Source organism: Molossus molossus, unplaced genomic scaffold (genome assembly GCF_014108415.1).
Source record: "Molossus molossus isolate mMolMol1 unplaced genomic scaffold, mMolMol1.p scaffold_m16_p_4, whole genome shotgun sequence".
Classification (NCBI taxonomy): domain Eukaryota; kingdom Metazoa; phylum Chordata; class Mammalia; order Chiroptera; family Molossidae; genus Molossus; species Molossus molossus.
In genome coordinates this window covers 77,940,617-77,959,848 of record NW_023425377.1, presented here as the reverse complement: position 1 = coordinate 77,959,848, position 19,232 = coordinate 77,940,617, and the positions used below count along the sequence as shown (strand labels likewise).

Sequence of the window (19,232 nt, the reverse complement as noted above, 5' to 3'; positions counted from 1 at the left end):
AAAGGGGGCTGGGAGTGTGTGTAGCCTACTCCCGCTCCCGTGAAGCTGGACCCCGTAGCTGCGGGACCTCTAGGATGCCGACCCCTCCCAGGTCCCTGTGGGGAGGTACTGCAAACAGCTGGGACCCACTCAAGGCAGGGCAGGCTGGGTGCAGTCCTGGTAGCCAGGGCGCTGACAGCCCCCCCTTCTCTTGGCCCTCTAAGAGGCCATGGCATCCCTTCCTGCCTGCAGCACCCCTTGGTTTCCCGCAGGCCAGTTCATTTTGGCATTCCTACTGGCGGTCGTCTCCATCGGAGACATTCCATTTTCTCTGAGCAGATGCTCCTAGGACTCTGTTTATCTTGTGTGTAGGTTTCAATAAAAATGTCATTATTTCAAATCATTGACACTGCTGGTGTGAGATACCAAATTTCATTTTCTGTTGTCCCGGAAAACGATCCATTAAAGATAAAACTGCTGCGGCTCAATAAGGTCCTTTCCTGGGAACAAGCCACCCTGGTCCTGGGCTGATCCTATCTCCCCAGCAAGTGTTTGTATCTGTCCTGGGGTAGGGACAAATGAGGGAGGCTGCCTCCCTGTTGAATGAGGCTCCTCAGAAGTTAAGATGGGATTTCCTGATAAACGCAGCCAGTATCCATTTGCTGTCAGACAGTTTCAGTTACTCTCTTTGAGAGGGAGCCATGCAGCCCAGGCTGAGTTCCTTAGTGTAGTGGTGACCAAGTGGGGGTGTATAGAGGTACCCCCCAAGTTGTAGCTTCCACATGTACACCATCTATCTGTTCAGAGGCCTGGAAACATACTTCTGTTTTGCTCTTGAGTATTTAGGAAATGGCCTTAGCCTCCCCTTTCCTCCCCTAGGCCAGGTCCTCTGCAGTCTCCCTTCCAGGCTCACTGCGTTGGTGACAACTCTTCTTCCTCCCCTCCCAGCTGGCCAGGCAGACCCCAGGATGTCCCAGTGGTTCCAGGGCTGACTCTCCATCCCAGCCTTCAGACCTGCTCCCCTGTGTTGCAGGGGCAAGCCTGTCTGCTAGGCGCTTTTTCTCACATCTTTTATTTTGCCAGATGATACATAGGGTGACCACTTGTCCTGCTTACCTCTGCTGTCTGGGCGACTATTAGCAGTGCTTCTTTCATATTTCATCCATAATGATAAGGCCACCCTGCTCATACCCAACGTAATGACCCCACCACGATTTTAGTCAGGGCTGTTGTCACAGTCAGTTGCTACTGTTATCTTGTTTACTGAAAGGCTTAATCACAGGTGAGTTTCTTGCCCTCTCCTGCTCTGTACAGAGGCACTGAGCAGTTGTATCACCTAGCAGTGTCACCCTCGCAGATGTGCACGTTGGCCCCCCGAGTTGGAATCTGATTCTGTCAGTGGCAAGCACTCTCCTGGGTTTATGTTTGACCTTATCTGTGGTGAGGAATTCCTGTTTTTGACCCCAGGCAAGGGGCAGGGGTGACCTTAGTAGGTTTTATAGTCTGCTGTGAATGTTTCTAGTGCAGAGGAAGCCTGGCTATTCATGTGTTGATTTTTAAAATTCTGTGCCCTTGCTGGACTGTTTTGTCCTGTAATTCACCAGCTTGTTCTGTTAGTTTTCCAACCAGAAGATTGTGTTACTTAAAAGAAGGAAGTTTGTCTCTTCCTTCTAATTGTTACTCCCCTTCTATATATAGAATTTTTTTTTTTATCCTCACCCGAGGACATTTTTCCACCCTTTGTTCAGACAGAGTGGGAGAGAGAGAGAGGAAGAGAGAGAAAAACATCGACATGAAAGGGACACATCGAGTGGCTGCCACCCGCACAACCAACCAGGGCCGGGGACAAACTGCAACCGAGGTACGTGTCCCTTGCGGGAACCAAACCTGGGTCTCTCTGGACCGCAGGCTGATGCTCTAACCGCGGAGCCAAAAGAGCCAGGGCATGTTTTTTGACTTACTACATTGGCTAGTGTCTTAAGTATGGGCTGTTGAGTGGCTCTGATAACAGGCAGCCTGCCTTGCTACCAACTTTCCAGAATGCCTTCTGCCCCACCATGGAGTGTGACCCTGGGAAGGTCCCTCCTAGTTCCAGTTGGCTAGGAAATTTTATACTGTATGGTTTGGAATTTTATATATATTTTTATTTGCCATCCTGGGGATAAACCCTTGGTCTTGTAATACATTTTTATGTTTGATTTGCTGATATTTTATTTGGGACTTTTACAGCTGTGTGAGACTAACCTATCATTTTCCTGTGTGTCCTTGTCCAGTGGTGGTGACAGCGTTTCTCACTCATTCATTCATTAAAAAATATGCCAGATTTATTAAGTAAGTTCACTTGCTTAATAATGCTCCCACCTGCTCAGTAGTATAAGTGAGCACTGGCCCTTAGTGTGAAGGTTTACTAGGTCTCTAAGTAAAATCACCAGGGCCTGGTGCCATTTCCAGCATCTATGGCCTTGTCTTTTCAGGGTTTCTGGTTTGTTTGATGGGGCTCATATGAACCTACTGGATGCCTTGGTCCAAGGCACGGAAGATGCTGAAGAGTCAAGTGCATCTGTGACACTGGGCCCAGCACCTAGGGTGGGTACTGAGGCTCACCACTCCTGCATCCTCAGGGCTAGGACATTTTAAACAGCTTTATTAAAGTACAACTTACATACCACACGTAAAATGTCATACATAGAAGTCACTTGATGTGTTTGGACATGTCAGTAGATGGGTTGACAGGGTTGGTCTCAGTGGCCATCACATTAGGTGTGACTGCTCATGTCTGCACTCCACAGTGCAGACCAGTGGAGTAGTGAGGCCCCCTGGCCCAGCTCAGCTCTAACCAGCTCAGAAATGGCACTTCAGTTGCTGGGGACTCTCGGGGAAGCCTGTTCTGTGACTCAGTCATTCTTCTGGGCCCGTCCAGGCCTCGGAGCAGTGTGTTGGGACTGTTCCACTGACTCATGGTAAGAGAGGTCACAGGCTGTGGCTGCATAGGGTCTCTGTGTTTGGGGACTGCAGTAATATGGCTTTAATGTCTGCCCGGCATGCAGGGCCCTGGTAGGGCCTCTGGCATTTGGAGATACCTCAGCCTCCTGGGCTTGTACAGGTGGCTTGTTCATGCCAGGTGGCCTCCAAGTTGATATGTAGTCTTGGCACTTCCAGTGGATTCTGCCTTATTGTTTCTGTTTCCATAATTATAGCATGTTAAACGGTGATGGGCCTGCCTGCCCAGGCCTTGTGCAGATGCTGTGAAATTAACTTTCATACCCTCTGACACACGTCAGGCTGAACTGACGTTTCCAAAGACTCCTGGCTGGACCCCTGCCCTTGGCATGAGTTCTTCAGCAGAGAGTGAGGGCGGGGAGATGAGCCTTCTTATCACCAGTGCCTAATTGCCAGGAGCCTTGTGCCAGTAGAAGCTGTCAGGCTCGGCGATGAAGAAGTTCCAGGTGCTGTTGTCACTGGCAGAGTAGATAGAGTTGGGGGGAAAGAAAGGCAGTGTTATGGTGTTGCAACTCCTGATTCTGAGCAAGATGGTCCCAGGCCGGGGCCCTACAGAGACTGGGGGCCTCAAGAGGAAGGGTGGTTGGGGATTTAGGGCTCTCATTTGAGAGCCTGGCCCCCAATCAAGTCTCATTATCCTTGGGGCAGGCAGGGCAGGGTGCCAGGAATTACCATGGAAATGCTGCTGTCTTTGCGAGAGACCCAATCCTCCTGTGATAGCCCTGCAGCCCAGAGTGGCTGATAGGTGTGAGGAAATGAGAGGCCAGTGGCCAGTGGCCAGACCAGCTACCAAGTCCGTGGGGTGGGTGAGAGTACTTCCATGGGAGTTTCACATTCCTCATCCTGAGGATTTGCCCTGGTGACCACGGATTTTCTTGCTGGTCGAGAGGCAGCAGCCCTCTGGCGTTGCCTATCAATGGCTCAGGAGAGGAGGGGCAGAGGCCAGCCCCCAAACACCTCACTTTTGAGGTCTTGTGTGGCTGTGACACACAGGATCCCAGGGCTGCTGGGGGTCAACTGGGTGCATAGGTACTGTGATGCATGCACCCCTTTGTAGCCCTCCCTTGGGGCATCACATCACCCATCCAGGGAGGTGGCCCTAGGTGCCCACTCCTGGTGGATCTAGGGGATGGTGGGAGTCCATGCTGCGAGCCAGTGGGTCCTGTGAGGCCCAAAGCCCTATCGCACGTCCTCATAACTAATGGCCCCTGAGCAGGTCCCTGCTCTCCAAGATGCTCTGTGTTCCTCTTCTTGACACACACATTTAATTTTTAACTCACAAGGCATTTGCTTATTTATTTTCATTGTTCTTGATAATAATTCTAAGCCATTAGAGGGGAAAATTATATTCAAAAATGCTGTTTCACACTTTATTTGTTTGATGATTTAGAGCGATAGAAAGTAGCACATTTGCTGGCTTTTATAGTCTGATAATTATTCACATCCATCAAGCCATTCCAGGGGAATAAACAAAACACTGAGAAAATGACACTATTAATAGCATCCTCCTTGGCGGACAGGAGACTTCCCGGCTGTGTTGGTAAAATGGAGGCTGCCTGTCCCCTGGCCAAGGCGAGCAGCCTTGGCCACAGAAGATGCCTTTCCTTTTAATCACCTGGCTCTGAGGCCTCTGCTCACCCAGCACCCACGACGTACCCCGTGTCACAGTCCCTGGAGCTTCTTTATTGGTCCCTGGAGTCTGCCATGACCTGCATAGACGGAAGCTCCCAGAGGTAGGTCCAGGGCCTGGAGGTATCCCTGAGCTGCCAGCCTAGACTGAGGGCCTGGTCTCAGCAGGGTCTGGCCAGATGTCCCACCCCCTGACCTCAGTGTTAAAACAGGAACATTGGACCAGATGACTCACTTCTCCAGTGTCCAGTCTTTCCAGTGTGTCCCTGAACTTCAGTAAACAGGTCAGACTCTCTAATGAGTTTTAAGCTGGGGACCCGGGCCTCTGCTGTTGTCCCATGGGTGGGTTTACAGGTTTCAGCTTTGCCTTTTTTGAGGTGGCCATGAAGGGAGGGTGCATCTACTACCCCAGATACCTCAAAATGTGAAAAAAGAAACCTGGAGAGGCATAGGAGGTTGGAGACATCCATCTTCCTGGCCTGGCCTAGCCCTGGAAGGTGGCATCCGAACGTCAGTCTGGCAGTTCATTGTCCTACCACCTGAAGCAGTGTTTTCTCCTTCCCTCCCTTCTGGTGGGTGGGTCTGTTGGTCGGTCCATTGTTAGAACTGTGAAATTGCTGGACTGTAGTTGTTGTTGTTTTAATCCTCACCCGAGGATATTTTTCCATCTATCTTCAGACAGAATGGGAGAGAGAGGTAGAGCGAAACATCGATGTGAGAGAGATACATCGATTGGCTGCCTCCTGCACAACCCCCACCAGGGTCAGGAACCGAACCACAACTGAAGTATGTGCCCTTGACAGAATCGAACCCGTGACTCTCTGGTCCGCAGGCCATTGCTCTAACCGCTGAGCTAAACCAGCCAGGGCCAGACTGTAGTTGTTTTTTAACCATCATGTGGCTTTTCACATGTCTTGGGTCCCCATGAGGGGGCCTGGTTTCTGGGCTCTTGTCTCTCCCGTTGCATCCCAAGAGCCTTATAACTAGTCTAAAAACATGTTATTTTCCTACCAAAGTCCCTGATATTTGCAGACAACTGCCTTTCCAACAAGGGCGTCTGGCAAACGACACCGTGTTTGTCTCTCTTGGCCTCTTCGTCGATTCCACGACATTAAACCAGAGTTATGGAGCCTGTCGAGTCCTGCTACAGCCCCTTCAGGGTTACCTGGACTGGTTGCCAGGATATCATTCTGACCATGCAGCCAAAGATAAGAACTGAATTTTCTGTGACTTTCTGGTTTAGAGTCATCCAGGAGTATTTTTTGTGTAAAAAAAACTTCAAAAGCAGTGAGAAAGTAGGGAGGGAGGGGCTTTTAAATATAAAAATAAGGACATGGGTGGATGGGGGATAGCCCTGGAGAACGTTCCAGAGGGGCAGTTCTGGCCTGGCTAACCTCAGGACCAGGACTTGCCATGTGTCTCAAGTGCTGGTCATCGCGTCCCCTCAGAGGTGCCTGCTGTGACTGCCCTCAGCCACTGATTTAGAGCCAGTTTCCCACAGGCAGGGCTGGGGTTGTGGCCGGAGGAACCTGGGTGACTCTGCACAGACAGCCTACCTTTCCCCCATTTCTGCCTCTACTTCCGAAGCCCCCTGCTCTGTTCTCCCTTCCATTCTGCCCTATTCCTTTCTCCTCATATCTCCAGATTGTTCCACCACAACTTGTGTGCTGGGCTGCAGTTCCTCACGCCCTGTCACTGGCCTGGAGTGTTGACTGCCCCGGGGGCCCACTAGAGCTGCTCTGTCCTGGGAGGGGGAAGCACGGTGACTGAGGCTGTGTGGGGCAGGACAGGGCCAGCCTTGGAGGAGGCAGGGGGCCGCTGTGTAGCAGGACGTGAGGGGATACCAGCCTCACTGGAGAAGATGCTTGTGCTGGCGGAGAGTGGGCTGGGGGAGCCAGGGGAGGTTCTGAGCAGCACGGGGGCTGAGCTGGAAGAGGGAGAGAGGCTGGGAGACTTCACCCCAGCCCAGTCCTGAGACAAAACGTGTGCCTGGCGCAGGCCAGGCCAGAGCACCCCGTGGCCGTCTGTCCAGGGAAACTACCTAAGAACCATCTGCCGCCCAGCTGACCAGGGCTGTCACATATAAAGAGAGGCTGCCTGGGGTTGCAGGCTGGCAAAACTGATTGGTTTTGGCCCTGAGATGTGACCTTGTGATGGGGACAGATCTCCTGGGGAGTGAGACAAACTGCCCCCATGTTGGTGACCAATATACTGACTCTGTTTTATGGCCCCGAGAACTTGCTCACTAATGTCCAGACAGATGCTGCCTGCCTTGAGGGTTAGCGAACATACTCGCTCAAACCCAATAGCTGCTTCTCCGTCTTTCCTTTCTTTTTCTTCTAGAGCCAGGCCTGAGAGTCTAGATGCCTTGACCTGGTGGCATGATGCTGGGTGGGACTGTGAAAAGGGTACCATGCACTGGGCTCCTTGGGGGCCCTAGGTGGGACCCCCATAAGGCTCTGCTCTGGGGTCCCCACAGGGTCCCGGGGACTTCTCTTCAGTGGCAAGTGTTAGTCCCTGTTGGGAGGCCAGCTCTGTAACTGGCTCACTGGGGCCTCCATGTCATTGGGCTCACCTGGGGCACCCAAAAGATCATCCTTTGTGGGAGAGGGCCCAGTGGGAACCTGAGGCCAACAGGACTAATGGCTGTGGAGCCTTGACTGCCCCCCCCCCTTTGACTGGCTCATCTTCAATGCTCTGTGTTGTTAAGGGCCTGCTCCCCAGTTGTGCCTGCCTTCTTGAAAACTGAGGTTTTCATCTTGTCGCGTATCTGGGGACTGGGCTGGCAGGGCATGTCATTGGTGATGGGGCTTCTTGGCACTACTGAGGCTGTCACTGGATTGTTCCAAGCACTGGGAGGCACTACTTGCTCTGGGACATTGTAGCCCAGGAGTCCCTGTGGCTCCGGCTTCCCACCCTGGAGTCCTTTCTAATCTCCCCAGGGGCTGCTCTCCTGAATGCTCAGCCCAGTGTCCTGCAGTCTGTACTTTTCGATAACAGGAGCCATGTCCCAATGTATTAAACTTTTAACATCCACCAGATTCAATTAATCTTATCTTTACAACTCCCAATTACAGGCGGTAATTAAGTGAAAGCAGCATTGTAGACTGGGGATATTGCATTAATCATCACAGCCTTGGTGCCATGAGTTGGTCCTTTCAGTCCTCTGGCGTCTTCCCAGAAGGGACAGAATGTTTCATTTCCCCGTTTGGGGGGACGGTAATCCCACAAAAGTGCTTTGGATTGGGGCTAACTTTTATCGTCTTTGTGTAAATGATAAAAGGCCATTTAAAAAAGAGTAACCTCATCTTTGTCCCCGCAATGGGAAATTCTGACAACAGAGTTGAAGGTACTGCAGCCATCTCCTCAAGGGCCCCAGAGCATGCCCAGAAATTAATTACTTTTATCCTGTTAGATTAAAGACAACACAATACTCAACTTACCTCCTACCCTCGCCCACTTTTATTTTATTAAAAAGGACTAATAAACACCTCAATTGGAATAGACTTAATGAGCAACAGCATCTGAGTGATCTTCCATGCTCCAGGTGGTACCCATCCTTTGGCTGCACCACAAGGAAGGAAGGAGGGAGTGGCCTGATGATGCATCCTCACTTTGACTCATTCCAGAATACAAGACGGGCCTTTTTAATTCTGGAACAGTCTGTCTTCCTCAGCACTATTGACATTTGAGTCCTGATCATTCTCTGAAGGGGGCTGTCCTGGGCACTGTTGGGAGTTGAGCTGCATCCCTGGCCCCACCCACATGATGCCAGGAGCATCCTTAGTCATGACAACCATGGCAACATGGTCCAGTGTCCTCTGGGGGGGACAGGATCACCCTAGTTGAGACCCACTTTCCTGGAGTCCTCCTAGATGGGACCTGGGTATGCTTAGCTCTCTCTCATTAAGGATTTATGGCCCAGTTCTGCCTGTGTTTGTCTAAAAATTGAAGATTTCATTTTAACAAGTCCCCTGAGGTTGCCTGGGGGTGGCATGTCAGTTGGGTTAGGACTTCTCAGCACCCCCTGACCCCATTCTGGGGTCTTGTCCCCCCCAGTTTCTTCACATAGCATCAGTGGGATGTCACTGTCGCTTCGTCTGTTTGCAAACTCCCACCTCACATTAATTTTTACTTATGATGGAGCCTCATAACCTTTCAAATGTATAAAAATAAAACGTATAAAGTGGATGACAGATGAAATTTTTCTCCTTTCTGAAACTTCTTTCCCCTTTGGCTCCTGGGACTAGGGGGACAGGATGGTGATGCAAGGCAGCCAGGGTCCCCACCCCTACAGCTCCAGTCCAGTGCTTTTATTTTATTTTTTGCTTATTATGCCTCTTGAAGGTTTAGCGTTGCTTAACTGGGAATGTCTTCACTCCTGGCATTTGAGAGTGCTTTCACAACCCACCAGGTCCCTGGTCCTTAGCCCTCCCACCTCAACAACCTCTTCTGTGTGGAATTCCTCCTCTGACAGCCGCTCACTCACCTCACAGCGCTGACCACAGCCGCAGTCACTTCTGCTCCGTGCATGAACTGTGTGTCTCTCCAAGGCCACACGGGCTCTCCGGGGACTCTCAAGTGTGTGGTAGCCGCATGAGTTCTCTTCTGACGTGCCTTCCTTCTTGTAGGTACGCCATCCCACCGGAGCATGGCAAGCGCCTGGAGCGGCTGGCAATTGGTAGGTGTCTGCGGCCGAGGGCCGGGGCCTGGGACCTGGGGCCTGGGCAGGGCAAGGGGGGGAAGGTGGGGTGGGGAGGCAGCAGTCATCCCTCCCAGGTTTTGCTCTGTGTTTGGGATTCAATTTGTGGGAGCTGCAAGATGTCACTGTCTTGTTTTACCATTTTCTTGCACCCTCGTGATCAAGTCCATGGCCCTCTGCTAGGGGGTTTGTCACTTCATGGGTTCTGCACAGAATGCTGTTATTTTAAACACCCTTGTTTTCTGGTTGCTTAGCACAGAGTTCTTGGATGTGACCGCAGGCTCCCAAGGGCCAGGGAGGGCAGCTGCGTTCTGTCTTCCTCCTGATGCTTGGTACTGCATCTTGCCCTTTTCTAAGTTTTCAAGTCTTTGTTTAGTCTCGAAAAGGAGATGTGAGTTAGGAGCAACCTCAGCTGGGCCTCGGAGCTGCATCTTGACCACAAGGCCCGTGGCATTTTGTGTGGGGTTCTTACTCGCCTGGACTCCTTCATCACGTATCCCTTCCAGCAGCCACTGTCTTACCACCTGTATTTGGACCCTTGCTGGGGCCACATGGGGCCAACAGATTTGTCTGAGGGAGTCTCTGGCTGTGTCTGGAGAGGGGGGACGGACCACACAGGGTAGGGCCTCAGGGTGAGGGATTTGTAGAGACCTGCCAGACATGGCTAGGTGGTAGTGAGGCCGCTAACAACCCCGATGAAGGAACTGGGCAGGTGGTCTTCCGCTGCTCCCCTTCATGGCATCCTGCTTTCTGTCCCAGTGCTCTGGCCCTCGATTGTTACCTGGAGAGCCAGCCCCTTCTTTGAAGGCAGCACCCAGGTGGGGGTGGTGTAGGCCAGGTGATTGCTTGGGAGCTGCTTCAACAGTCCAGGGCCCATCTGATCATCCTGACTCTCTGCGCTGCAGTGGTGAGCAGCCCAGCCCTCCCGAGGTTGCCCCAGAACCTTCTGGAAGCCATCACTCAGCATTGGTGTAGGCTCCCTCACTGCCGCTGTAGTCCTCTGGCTCCTCACACCTCACCAAAAAATGCCCGTCACACTCTCCCTTCCCATTGGTGTTTTGACTTTGGAGATGGGAATGGTGGGTCTTTCTGGAAAAATAGGGGCCTCCTGTCTTAGGTACACTCTGAGCTGTGTGACTGCTCAGCAGATACTATACGCCAGAGACACAGGTCCTGAGAATGGAGGAATGGTGAGTGGGGCAGATGCCCCCAGCCTCCCAGGTGGAGGGTGGTGGTGGTGGTGGACATTTCTGCTGGAGACCTGAACCGTGTCCTCATGGGAAGAGCTGAGCCCTGCTCTCCAGAACATGTTCTCATAGTAGAAATGCCGCAGCTACAGACAGCCCTAGCCAAGGTCTAGTTCACTTACTGCTCTAAAACAAAAACCAAATTAAAAATGTTTTCCCATATATATTTTTTTGTATATCCTCACTGGAGGATATATATATTTTTTAATTTGTTTTAGAGAGAGTGGAAATGTAGGCGAGAGTAGAGAGAGAGATAGAGACATCAATGTGAGAGAGATGCATCAATTGGTTGCCTCCCACAAGCACTCCAACTGGGGTGGGGATTGAACCTGCAACCCAGGTACATGCCCTTGACCAGGAATTGAACCTATGACGTTTTGGTATGCGGGCCAATACTAAACACTGAGCCACACTGGCCAAAGCTCCCATTGTATTTTTAATTTTCATTTTTTCTTTATTGATTTTAAAGAGAGAGACAGAAACATCGCTGAGAGAGAACATCGATTGGCCGCCTCCTGCATGCTCCCCACTGGGGGTTGGGCCCACAACCTGGGCATGTGCCCTGACCAGGAATTGAATCAGTGACTTCTTGGTGCATGGGTCGATGCTCAACTACTGAGCCACACTGGCCGGGTGTGGGCCCCATTATATTAAAAAAAAAAAAAAAAAAATAGACATTTAGCCCTGGCTGGTTTAGTTCAGTGGTTAGAATGTTGGCCCATGGACCAGTGAGTGCGGATTCGATTCCAGTCAAGGGCACGTACCTCGGTTGCAGTTTGTCCCTGGCCCTGGTCAGGGTCCTATGGAAGGGAACCAGTCCATGTGTCCCTCTTATGTCGATGTTTCTCTCGCTCCCTCTCTCTTTCCCTCCCTCCTACTCTATCTGAAGGTAAATAGAAAAATATCCTGGAGACCTGGAGAGTATCACGCTAAGTGAAATAAGCCAACTAGAGAAAGACAAATATCACATGATCTCACTTATTTGTGGAATATAATGAACAAAATAAGCTGATGAACAAAATAGACCCAGAAACATAGAAAGGAGTATGGTTCAGACTGACAAACCTCAGAGGAGGGGAGCGAGGGGGAGGGATGAGATAAAACAAAGAACTTATATGCATGTACATGTAACATAGACATGGACATAGACAACAATGCTGGGGGGGGGGCGGATCGGGAGGAGGGTGTCTAGGGGGGAAAAAGGAAAAATATCTGTAACAAAAATTAATAAAAAATTTATAAAAAAAGAAACTACTTCATACCCACCTTAAAAAAATAGAACATTTAAAAATGTTTAATCCCCACCTGAGGATATTTTTTTAATTGGTTTTTAGAGAGAAAGGAAGGGCGAGACATCTGTGTGAGAGAAACACTGAGATCACTTGTTCCCCCGTACATTCCTGGGCCGGGGATTGAACCCGCAACCTAGGCATGTGCCCTGACTGGGAATCGACCCCACAAACTTTGGTGTACAGGATGACACTCAACCTACTGAGCTACCCGGCCAGGACTAAAATATAAATTTTAATTTAAAAATACAAGTTATCCCTGGCCGGTTGGCTCAGTACTTAGAGTGTCAGACTGTGGACCATAGAGTCGTGGGTTCGATTCTGGTCAAGGGCACGTACCTCGGTTGCAGTTCACTCCCTGGCCCTGGTCCAGGAGGCAGCCAGTCGATGTGTCCCTCTCATGTCAATGTTTCTGTCTTCCTCCTTCCCTCCCTTCCACTCTGAAAATAAGTGGAAAAGTATGCCCTGGTGAGGATTAAAAAAATAATAATTAAAAATACAAGTTAAAAAATATTTTCTCATTATATTAGTTTACTCTTATTGTTGTAAAAAATTATCACAAGCTCAGTGACTTAAAACAGCAACACAAATTCCCTCAATTTTTCTGTAAACCTAAAATTGCTCTAAAAAAGTTGTAATTAAAAAACCCCATAGATTCATTTCCTCACCATTCTGAAGGTTAGATGTCTGAAATGAACATTGTGGAGCTAAAACCCAGGTGTGGGCAGGGCTGGTTCTTCCTGAGTTTCCAGGGAGAACTGTTTCCGGCCTTTTCCAGCTTCTAGAGGCGCCACATCCCTGGCTCACGGCCCCTCCTCCATCCTCACAGCCAGCAGTGCAGCCTCTTCCATCTCTGACTCTGACCCTACTGTCTCCCCCTCCTGAGGACCCTGTGATGACATTGCCCCCCCCCCCCAGGAAATCGAGGCTCATCCACATCTCGGGGGTCTTAATTTAGTTTTATCTTCTGAGTCCCTCTTGCTGATGAAGGGAATATAATCACAGGCTCTGGGGATTAGGACAGGGGCATCTCCAGTGGCCGCTGTTCAGCCTCCCACACCTACAGAGCCATGGGAGAAAACATCTCAGGCAGTCAGCATGGGCATGCTCTGGTGATCACATGGCTGATATCGCCTGACCCTTACCAACAACTTCTTTAAAATTCAGCTGTTAGCCATACCCAGACTGTTGTCACTCAATATGCCATTTCATCTAAAAGTTTTAGATGATCTCAGTGCAAGCTAGAGAACCTAGATATGCTGTGGGGCCACCTGCCTACCTTGATAGTGCCTCGTCCACTGTCCCTGGAACTCAGCCGTGCTCCCTGCACCATTCCTACAGCCAAGGCCCTGCTGTCCATGTAGTTTCTGACACCCGGGGACCTGTATGGCTGGTAGGAGGCTTATTGGCTGAGGCTGGAAGAGGAAGAGTGAGCAAGCTCTGAGGTCTACGGGTGGCCACCCATCACTGCTTCTTGAAAAATCAGGACTCGTTAAGTCACTCCTCAGCAGGGTGGCTGGAATTTGAGAAACTGGGCTGTTGGCAATGGAGTTGGATCAGGAGGCCGTGGCGAGGCCTTCCTTTACTCAGGCCTGCTCTCCCCTCCTCGGAGGAAGGACAAGGAGGTTCAAGGGCATGTGGAGCCTGTCCTCTTTGGTGCCCCTTTCAAACTTTGTTGGGGGCAGGTGTCTCTGACTCCATTATTGAGATGGGTGGAATGAGTTTGCGATTAATATGGAAAATGAATAGCTGTACTCTAAATGGGCTCACTGGGAGAGTTGTGGAGCCCACAGAGCATTAATGTGTTGGCGCATTATTGGTGCTAATCACTTAAAATGTGCGCCTTTATTAGAGCTTTAATGAGAGCCACTTAAACTGTGCATTAAAAAGAGGAACTGCAGAGAGGCCGGCGGGCCAGGCGGCAGGCAGCCATAACTCTAATTGAAATGCTTTTAGTGCAGAGGAAAGTTGCAGGATTCAGTAATCTTTTGCACTTTCCAGAACCTTGCCATTGTGTCCTTGTAGCCAGATATACCATCTGCCAGCATGGAAAACGTCAAAGCCCCCTCTCACTGTGTCAGTGTGTGTGTGTGTGCTTGCACACACATATACACACCCACACGTGAATGTGCCCTCTTTAACCAGTGACACATTGAGAATATGTATTGAGGTCTGGGTCAGCTTCCAGAAAAGTCCTTGGGTGGCTGTGCCACAGGGTAGTTTTGGAGGATGGTGGATGCTCATGGGCACATCCCACACTTCATCCTCACCGAATCCTCATGGCAACCCTTCTTTGCCATCTCTCAGTGATGGTTTGTGATGAGGAGACTGGCTGCCTTCTGGTGGAATTCCAGAACTTGCTTTTCTTTAACCACAGGATGCAGGTGGCATTGGTTTGAGGTTCAGCCAGCAAGTGGTTTGGAAGTGCCCCTGAACTGTGTTAGTTAAACACAGTTTCTGAGCAAGCAGAGCTGATGGTCTGAGTTCTACATGTTTATAAATATTACCTTAAATTAGCTACATGGTATATAGTCTTGGATAGAAAGCATGCCCAAATGAGAACTTTGTAACAGAGGGTTAGGGACCTGAGCTGTGGATGCAGTCAGGGTCAGGCTGCTCTCCCATTTCCCCAAAAGACTAGGGCCTCAGACGGGTTGGTTGATGGCCTGAGCTTCTGTCTCTTCACCGCCTGGTGGCCATGGGGATCATATGTGCAAAGAGCCAAGAGCAGAGCCCGGGCCACTCAGATGGCCTCCTCTTTGGTTCAGACTTGGCCGTGGTATGTGTGTGGGTGGATAGCACCACTCACTCCTCACTGATCACGGCTTGTCTGGTTCTGGAACATCAGCTTCTGTGTCCCGTCTCTTGGGTTGTGCTCTCATGTGGCTGAGTGACCACGTGGATGCAATGCTGTTGCATTTTGGAGATGGTTGGAGGGGAAGTCTCTGTGCAGCCATGAAATACCCTGTGCCCCAACTATGACTGTGTATGTGCCATGGGCGTGTGCCCTGTCACACATACTGCCCTAGCTTGTCTTCTGTTCCAGGTTCACCAAACAAAAGCCAGGGAGTGTCACCATTGCTGTCACTAGCAGAGCACATGGCTGTGTGATGGGGTCCATGTGTTTGGTTCCCTTGGAGCTGTAGGCACCCTGCTCTATGCCCAGACAGGAGTAAAGAGTTGCCCAGAAAGAGATGCCCTGGTCCAGCCTCCTCCCAGGCCCTTAGACTGATGCCTATCTTTTCCACTCCAGGGTTCTTCCCCGGGAGCTCCCAGGGCTGCGACGCCTTTCTGCGGCACAAGATGACCCTCATCTCACCCATCATCCTCAAGAAGTATGGGATCCCGTTCAGCCGGGTACGTAGGGGCTGCTCCAGGAGGGGCTTCTGGCCCAGGTGACCACAAACATCCCAGGAAACTGGCTTTTTTTTCAATCTTCACCTGAGGACATTTCTGCATTTATCTTCAGATAGAGTGGGAGGGAGAGAAGGAGGGAGGAAGAGAGAGAGAGAGAAACATCGATATGAGAGCGACACATCAAGTGGTTGCCATCCACACGACCCCAACCGGGGCTGGGGACAAACTGCAACTGAGGTACATACCCTTAGCAGGAACTGAACCCAGGACTCTCCGGTCCGCGGGCCTATGCTCCAACCACTGAACCAAACTGGCCAGGGTGGAAACTGGCTTTTTAACCCTTAAGAAGGTTCTAGGACAAGGGCAAGCTAAGGAAGGGCCACATTGACTGGGCAGTCAGCCTCCAACTCCTCCTGCTGGAGATAAGGATGGAACAGGGGAGAATCCAGTGGGGCCTTGACTCCCCACCCCCACCCCATTCCAAACCAATACCTCAGCCAGTGGGCTGTCTCTCTGCAGGGTACTGCAGGGTCAGGGTTGGAAAGTGGAGGCGCAGCTCCTGCAGCTGCTTCAGGAAGCTGTGGAGGACCCCAAGACCTGGAGCAGGCCCCTCTCCTCCCCAGTGCGGGGCTGGGTTCCCACTGAACCCTTCACCCTTGATTTCTGGCCCTGACCGCAACCCAGGACAGGTGGCCTTGAAAGAGTGAATACCTGTTTAGAAATGAACTATCTGGGTCTCCCATAGAGGGAGACTAACCTCATTTACTTGGCTGCTCCAGGGACAGGCCTGTGATGAATAGGCCTGAAGCCAGAGAACCTGGTCGGCAGGGAACCCACTTCCCTGTGGTGGACAGGCGCTTGGGGCTGAGCTCCTGAGGCCCCTAGTAGGGCACTTGGACCTGGAGATAGCTCTGCCTTGGGGTTGGGCTCAACAGTCATGCACTCCATTCCTTTTCCAAGGACAGGCCTCCTGGGCAGGAAAGTCTAGGCTTGTGTACCCAATCAATCCAGGCAAGAGGCATGTGCCAGGAACCTTCCAGATAGGCCTGAGCAGACACTGGGGAGGAGGACCTGTGGGAGCCTGGCTTCTGAAGGTTTCCCCAGAAGAACGATCTGTCAAGTATGGTGGCAAGTCCTGTGATCAGGCTCTCATGCCTCACTGTTGCCGAGTGTCAGCAAGTTGGAAATTGCTTCTGACATTTCAATCAAACTGCCGGCAGCATTAGTGCTCGGATCTGGGATTTGTTCTTTTTATTGGGTCCACAACCAGGAAGCGACTCCCAGCCATCACTTGTTCATCAGGTCCACGGGTATTTTGCTTTGAAAAATGCAGGTTTCGCATTTTTCTTTTCTCTGTTTTTGGTCAGAACACTCTTTGTTACCAGGAACCTCATGGACTGATCACAGCATCGCTCATGGGAGTGAGAAGTGCTTGCTGTCCTATGATTTGTCAAGAACATTCTCCAAAGTGGTGCTTCCTGGACAGGGATGCAGGAGTGCTAGTGGGGCTCCCTTTTCTTCCTGAGGCAGCAGGGTGACAGCCCTTGTCTTCGGGCTCCGATGGATGCCCCTGTCAGGGTGCAGTGTGGATCCTGATCTGAGTTCCTGGCCGCCTTCAAAGGAGTGACTCCTACACTCCACCTATAAATCTCTGTAACGGTATTTACTTCTAGAAGAAAAAGCAGATCAATAGCAAGCTTTTTAATAATTAAAAGTGTGTATTTCTGGAATCTGCCATCGACTTGCTCATTTATTCTGTGCGAGTTTGTACAAGAAGCCAAACTCTGGGCTTTCCCTGTGACTGGCGTTTGGGGCTGGTGCTCCCTTCACTCTTTATTACTTTGCCACCCACCCTGTCCATCATCCCCAGGGCCTTCTAATTTACTTTTGGGATAATGTTGACGGCAGTGACATGGAGGACAGACACTGTGGCTTGAAATGAAGCCACTGGGATGTAGATTTCTGATAGGAACATAATCTTCTTGTCGTCCTGAGTGCCTCCTCTGTTCTAGGCCTTGATTTATGGGGGATGGTTGGGACTGAGTAACTAGGCCCCAAAGTCTGCCTTAGCCTAGAGTGGAGGCACCTCTCCCACACCTGGGGATGTCAGGCTTGGCATCCCCAGGACCCTGCTGTGCCCCCAGAAGGCTCTGTACACAGGAGGGGTGTGTGCAAGTTGGTGGTGGAGGAAAAGTGAGATGGGGCTTTCCAGGGTCAGCTCAAATAAGAAAATAAGTAATTGCATTAAATCTAAGCTCCAAATCCTGCTGCAGAAGCAGCCCAGAGAATCCCTGCTGTGGATGGGGTGGCTGGGTCCTTGGGGACACGTGAGTGTTCTCTGCCCCCCATCTCCTGCTGCATGCTTCATGCCCTGCACTCGGCTGTCACTTGGACAGGAATTTAAAAATATAACTTAATGCACACTGACTTCCCTTGATTGGTGCAATTCATTACTTGAAAAGAAAAATATCTTAGTGTTCTTAAGGGCTGGCTTTTCTCCAGGCTGTGTCGGTTTTGATTGATTTTTAACTCTGGTTGGCTTCTAGAAGTCTCCCCCTCCCTTCCCGCTACTCATTCCTTTACCCCCCCGCCCCCACCAGGGTTTGATGTCTCACTGATACTTAAACAAATGCAGTGGTTTCTGCTCATCTCTCTGGGGGAATAAGTAAAGATCAGCAGGCCTGAGGACTCCTACAAATCAACAATAAAAAGATGAACCACGAGATAAATAGAGGGGGTGAAAGGCTTAACAGCCTTCGCACAGGGAAAGGTACGCACAAACCAACATGGCGTGACATTCTGTGGATTTTGGAGAAAGGTGACCAGAGCCAAGGAGATCCCACTGCACATGCCCAAATGCTGAGAGGGGAGCAGAGGGAGTTCTCACTCTGCTCTGGGGGTGCCAGCTGTGGAAAAGCAGTCAGCAGTTTCTTGGAGATGTGACCATGTACCTGACCTGAGACCTTGAGGCCCCCCCTTCCATGTCTGCTTATTCAAAAGAAATGCAAACATGTGCCTGCGAGAAGACTGGCCCACAAGTATTCCCAGCAGCTCTATTCATTGGAGTCCCAAAGTCTGTCCACAGGAAAATGGATAATAGTGACACATCCCCAAGACAAAATTCCCTTTAGGAACAAAAAGGAGAGAAAGACTGATGTGTACACGAGATGAATGAATCTTGAAGAGCAAAGAGGCCAGATGCAGGGTCACAGAACCACCTGGTTCCATTTACATGAAACCCTAGAAAGAAAAAAAAGCATGCTGGTGTGAATAGTACTGGGGTACTTGACTTCCCAGGGTAGCAGAAATGGTCGGTTTCTGTCTGGGGTGGTGGTTACTCAGACTCTGCACAACCTGTGATCTGCGCCTTCTACTGACTATAAGTCAAGGAAAGATGGGCCAATCTGACTTTAGCAAGAGCCTCAGCTTCATGCCACCAGCCTCAGCTTCCACAACTGTGGATTGGGCCAACAGCCCCATTTCCCAAGTCCCAGAGTGGGAATGATGCACACTGGTGTTTGTGGTCTGTCTTTGGGTACAGTTGTCTCTTGGAGTGCTTAGTTGATGGGCTCAGTGGCAGAGTGGCAGGGGGTGGTCAGTGTGGTCATGGAAAGTGTCCCTTCCCTGGATGGGGGGATGAGGCTGCAGCCCCCACCTTTTCCTCCAGGCTTTTAGGTGGTAGTTTCAGAAGCATTGATCTAGAGTCATTGTGGGCCACACCCCATCAGTCACACACAGATCCTGGTTTTAGAGTCTCTTAGTATCTGTTTGTCCTGATCATTTGAATAGTCTAGAAACATCAGCTCACTGTTCAGAGCTCCAACCTTGACATTGTTTCCTTCCACATGCTGATGTGTATCTTCGGTCTCTTTGACCTCATCTGGAAGGCCTCTTGGAATAGAAAGGACAGATTCTGTGCTTATGATGACAAGGGGACTTAGGTCATCTTAGGGCAGGACACTGTACTGCACATGTGCCCTGCCCTGCGCCCAGAGGTTCTGCAGCTGCCATCAGTGACATCTGTCCCCC

General features: G+C 50.7%; 1 protein-coding gene across 4 annotated transcripts in view; it reads left to right on the top strand.

The window, feature by feature from the left end:
* KDM4B (lysine demethylase 4B) overlaps positions 1-19,232 on the top strand; it is a 110,583-nt gene that overhangs the window by 35,035 nt on the left and 56,316 nt on the right. For 3 of the 4 annotated variants that reach the window (XM_036240336.1, XM_036240335.1, XM_036240334.1), the window contains exons 8-9: positions 9,240-9,289; positions 15,100-15,203. In XM_036240336.1, the coding sequence (XP_036096229.1) occupies positions 9,240-9,289; positions 15,100-15,203 (154 nt within the window). The remainder of the gene's footprint in view (positions 1-9,239; positions 9,290-15,099; positions 15,204-19,232) is intronic. The other variant, XR_004956427.1, reaches the window with a different exon arrangement.